Source organism: Phoenix dactylifera, chromosome 17 (genome assembly GCF_009389715.1).
Source record: "Phoenix dactylifera cultivar Barhee BC4 chromosome 17, palm_55x_up_171113_PBpolish2nd_filt_p, whole genome shotgun sequence".
NCBI classification, from domain to species: domain Eukaryota; kingdom Viridiplantae; phylum Streptophyta; class Magnoliopsida; order Arecales; family Arecaceae; genus Phoenix; species Phoenix dactylifera.
The window spans coordinates 15,784,844-15,790,088 of record NC_052408.1 but is presented as its reverse complement, the minus strand read 5'-3'; the positions used below and the strand labels follow the sequence as shown (position 1 = coordinate 15,790,088).

The following is a 5,245-nucleotide window of genomic DNA, read 5'->3' as shown; positions in this document are numbered from 1 at the left end:
TGTCAAAGAATCGCATTTTATTAGCTGCTTGAGGGGGGGAAAACGATGTACATACATATCCGAAACCAGCAACATGAGCCAGACTGCTAGCTTTAAAATTCTCTGACCCATTAATGGTGCTAAGCCCATCTCCGATCTTATGATACAAATATCACAGACACAAGCTTACAAGGAGAACAAAATTCCCTTCTATCACCAGAAATTCCTAACCTTTTAGCTCCAGTATCTAGTAGGGACAAAGTTATTGTCCCCTTGGCCAGTCGCTTGCTACGATCATGCTCATGTAGAAATTATCATCTATCATTCTCTGCCTTCTCAGATGAAGGTACTTGAGCAGCAGCTTCTGGAGCAACAGGAGAAGCTGGAACTTCTGAGGAATTGGCAGCTGTGACTTCTGAAGTTGATGATGTTGCTGTCGCATGACATGTTAATCGTCATCACATCGATGAATGACACACACAAAATTGAAGGCAAAATAAGGAGCTTCAATTCAGTGGCATGAAGTGATCATTATAGCGGCCTACCTTGTAGTTGTTCTTCAGAAGTGGGTGCCTCTGTTTGAGGTCTGGTAGCAGATGCGGCCAGCTGGTCTTCTGTCACTTTCACAAGCTCTTCACTGGTGTATGGTCCAGCTGAAGGCTTTCCATCTGCAGAAATAAACTAGCTTTGTGTAATTCAAAGAGACAAAACAAATAAATTTAGAATATAAGAAGCAAGCGAAAATTCAAAAGTGGTACACAGCAACCAAAGAGCATACGATGCGACTTTTTTCAAGAAAATTTAAGACACCGATTCCTTCCCAATCTTTTTTGCTTAAATTAAAAGTTAAAAAGATTATTATCCATTCTACTATATTAGGCATAAAAAATATCTTTTTGCTTACTTGGGTCAACTACAGCTTGTTGATTTTCATTGACATTTGAAGTGGGCTTGATGTTGTAATTCGTTGAAGATGCAACTTCATCAAGTCCTATCTCCCGTTCAAGGGTGCTCTTGAATTCCCTTGACACCTCCTGCAGCATAAGAACCATCAACCTGATATATGTCCCCAAATTACACATAAGATAATGTTGCTATAGTGTCTAATTTTCTACAAAGCTGTTTTCATTCTTTGGACATTTCATAGCTTATCATTTTTGCCGGTAAAAGTATCCTATTTCCAAAGGAAGCCAAGTAGACGAAAAGCATAAGGAAAAATAAGAGCAGTGTTTTAACCAACCTGAAGCTCTCTTATTGTTGGCTGGAAAGCACGCAGAGTCTTTCCCAAGTTGCGTGCTACCTGCATTTAATCAACTTGCTCAAAAGACTGAATATATAGGTTCGACCAAAGAAAAATAAACCTTGATTTTCATTATAATTAGGAAAGGATAATTAGGCAGTTAAGAGTGCACATCCTTTTTTTATGCAGTCCATCATAGCATAATTTTCTTTCCTCTTTCATATAAACTACCTAAACTATTGTATTTTCATGTTTAGCTTTATATAGTAATTTACTCAAAACAACAAAAAATGTCATCTTATTGTGAACTGATTGAGTAGGATAAGAACAAAAGGGCTACTCAATGAACAAAAGTGTTAGGGGTGATATACATTGATGCATTATGAGGACTGGAATTTAAATTTGAAAAATCAAAAACTCTTGAATAAGTGAAAGAAAGGAACTGAAAAAGGCAAACATCTTATAAAGTTTTGAAAAATCAACTATATAAGAAACGTAACACAAACTTGAAACTAGACATCTGCAAGCTCCATCCCATCTGTTAGAGGCTAGCCTTCGAACATGTTTCACCATTTGTGCATATCCAAGGTTACGAACTCTAAAGCTCAATTATTGATCAATGATCTTGCATTTGATTCTACATCTTCATTAAAGATTCTCTATTCACCTCAGGTCGATTAAGATCAGATATTTTCACTACAATATTAAGACTTGGACCATGCTATAGCTGACACGGTAGCAATTATTCAGCCAAACTGCATATGCTAACAAGTTATTGGACTCCATACCACTGTTGTCGCCACCATGGTGCTATTCAAATAGCTAAAAATCAGTTTTGCTAGTAAATTAAGTGCAGAAAGATCAATCTCTTCTTCTTTTAGCACCATTAATTGGTCTACAAATTTTTATGTCCATGCATGATGGTCTAAATGAAATTATATGCATCATAACATTAGTCTAGGAAATAAGCTTTTATTTTACAAAGAAAGGAGCTTACCTCGGCTAGTCCTTTAGGACCAAAGACTAGCAAAGCCACCACTCCGATAACCAGAGCTTCTGGAGCTCCAACTCCAAACAGAGAAGCATAAACAATTTTACCACAACATTTTCGCTTCTTTTCTGCAGCAGAGAAGAATAAGAATCAAATATATCAGTAAATATGATAGTAAATTATCCAACAAGTATGATAATTAAAAAAAAAGGTAGGTAATGAGGGCATGACATAAAGCTGACAGTTATAAGTAAAGGATTGTAGTATACACAAGACGAAAAAAATAGTAACTCAATTATCAGCAAGAAGATGGAATAGCATGGAAGTGTTAACAACTCTTCCTCCCATCGGAAAACGTCAATGAATGAAACAGAACAAGTGAAGCAGAAAGAAGAATAAAAATCAGTCACACCCTATATCAGCTAGACTGCACCAAGAAACGTTTCAAGAGAAAATGTTCATGTGTAGGACTCTCATTGCATAGAAATATACACATACACACATAGATACATACATACATATATAAAAGCTAGTAAATTGTATAAAACTTAGGCACAGAAAGTTTTAATTTGCAGAAAAACACCAAAGTTATACATTAAAGAGAATATTTGTAAATGATACAGCAATTTTACATACCAAAGAGAATATTTGTAAATGATACAGTGAAAGTGAACTACAAGTATTTTTAAATTAGCTAAAAAGGCTAAATACAAACAACAAGAACCAATTTCAGAAAAACTAATCTCAGAGAGCAATCACTAACTAGCATGAAATATGGTAACCAAACACATGGTAATGGTTAAAACATTTTTATACAAAGAGAAAACAAAAAACAAAGTAATATCGCCTGAATTATTACAAATTTTAGGCCTTACAACTGTTGTGTAAATATTAAACTACTTAAAATCCAGCGACTTCCACTTAAACTAGTGTTTGCAAAGTACCATAGAACTGGCCTTGTTAAGAATAAGGTGCATCATGTGTAAAGAGTGTTGTAGTGGATAGGATACTCCACAAACAGGGGCATTTCTTCAAAATATCAAGGTTCAATGGGTTATTAGGGGTTCCATCCTAGTTGATTTTTCATGATCTTTTATCCCTAATCCCCAAAAATATAATACATTCCTCTCATAACTTTGGAGTAATTATAACATACTTGTGGCACCTGACATTCATAGATTAAGTTATTAATAGAGGTGTGAGTGGTTAGAGTAGGACCAGATTCGATCTATATCTAACTTGATCTGGTTCAATTCATAGCTGAAATTCAAAACCATGAGACGTTTATCAGTCGCAGGCTGTTAGAAAAACTATAACAAGGTGGGAATGAAAACAGTAAATATTAAACCTAGAACAGGAACCAACCTGATCAGACATGCAAAAACTCAGACAAAACCAATAAAATTAGTCCTGATGTCTTGGCTGATCCTACGTCTTAGAAAAAACCGGAACTTGATCTGAAAAGGGATCCAACTCAAACCTAAATTGGAAAGGAACCTCCAACCCATCCAGTCAACTGCATGAGTTGACTATGAGACTAAATTGTTGTATCCTAAGCTAGTTCCCGGTTCAGATTTGAGTCAATTGTACCATAACAATTTCTCATCCATTTCTACCCTCAGTTATTGAAAGAACAAGTTCAGCACATTAGAAGCAACTTAGTAATCTATATGTAATGAGAAATGGAGAGTTGTGCAATTGTTACTTCTTACCATATTGTGTGGCTTTTTTTAAGACCACTCCAACTTCACGTGGCATGATGAATCTCTATTCATGCCATTGTGTAAGAGTTGTGAATCCTTACACAACTCTTGCCTCTTCACTTACAGTTGAGTACTCTCAAAAGCTAAGCTCTGGTGATGTTGCTCTAGTGTGCAATGTCAAGGCTCTGTACTATGTGACTGCCAATGCAATGATAACAAAGCAGCACATCAAGGTGCAATTAGCACTGTTGCAAAGGAGACATCACATAGTCCATCACCCTATGAGAAAAAAAAATACTTATTTTAATTATCGCTCATCTGAGTTTTCTTTTGTTTCTGCGAAATTACACAAAGACATCATTTATTTCTTCTTAAAAACTTTTTTTGTGAGGTTCTATTTTTGTTGATAACGATAATGGTGCCTACAGGCGTTTGGCAAAGCTCTGAGAATCATGGTTTTGTGGAATTGGAGTTCATGTGGTGTTGGCGGAGCAACCTTTCCAATGTTTCAACTTTGTATTCATTTTCCTACTTCAGTTTATCCAAACCTTTAACTTCAACTTATAGAAACTCTTTTACACACAGAATCCCATGTTCCATGAAAATTCACTCGACGCTTTATGAGGCTCGAGTTACAGTCCTGCTTGTTCCTGATATATCCTGCATGTGATTGCTGGCCCATGAACATCGAAGATAAGACATCCAAACACTAATTCGAACTCATGCTCTGTGAATTTGTAAAGCAGCTTGTTTTGTTAAGACTATGATCCATAAGTTCCTACATGATCCTGTTTTCTGCTCCTTTATTTCCACTGTAACGGCAATCACTTCGAAAAAAACAGGAATAATGAAAATTTCCCCACAATTCTAGGCAAAGCGGTAAATGAAAGAATATATTTAGCAGCCAATAAATTAATATTTAAAATCTATACCCATTTTTTCTAGATAGAACAAGGATTTCGCACAAAAATTATATAAAGCCAGAATAAAGCTATAAATGAAAGAAAAAGGAGAAGGAGGCTACCTCTCTGGCCGTAAACTTGCCGGAATGAGATGCCGATCTGCTTCAGACCGATCCATGATGAGAGAGGGACGAATCCCAGGCGGAGAATCGAGCCGTGGGCGAGGCGAGACGCTAGGGTTCGGGAAGTGACGATGGGAAGAGACGAGGAGGTGGAGGAGAGGAGGAGCGGCGTCGTCGGATGGGAATAGCAGCAGAGCGTGGGAAAGTGGGTGGCCGAGCCCATAGCCGAGAGAGGATGAGAAGGAGCGAGCGAGAGTGGTTGGGGTTGGAGCAGAAGTTGCCCGTGGAGTGTATTGATTGATGGTCGT

At 37.1% G+C, this 5,245-nt stretch overlaps 1 protein-coding gene across 1 annotated transcript; it reads right to left on the bottom strand.

Moving 5' to 3' along the window:
* On the bottom strand, positions 1-5,245 carry LOC103705486 (sec-independent protein translocase protein TATB, chloroplastic-like). The gene is made up of 6 exons (XM_008789210.4): positions 4,938-5,245; positions 2,217-2,338; positions 1,220-1,279; positions 884-1,013; positions 525-647; positions 1-412 (listed from the first exon to the last, which is right to left on the bottom strand). The coding sequence occupies exons 1-6, from the start codon at positions 5,158-5,160 to the stop codon at positions 294-296; spliced, it is 777 nt and encodes a 258-aa protein (XP_008787432.1). The 5' UTR covers positions 5,161-5,245; the 3' UTR covers positions 1-293.

What these genes read in the sequence shown, in the direction of transcription:
- LOC103705486 (XM_008789210.4), bottom strand. Translation starts at nt 5,160, where the DNA reads ATGGGCTCGGCCACCCACTTTCCCACGCTCTGCTGCTATTCCCATCCG. An exon ending in GTCCTAAAGGACTAGCCGAG is followed by an intron (nt 1,280 to 2,216) that starts GTAAGCTCCTTT and finishes GATTAAATGCAG; the next exon opens with GTAGCACGCAACTTGGGAAA. An exon ending in CAACAATAAGAGAGCTTCAG is followed by an intron (nt 1,014 to 1,219) that starts GTTGGTTAAAAC and finishes CTTATGCTGCAG; the next exon opens with GAGGTGTCAAGGGAATTCAA.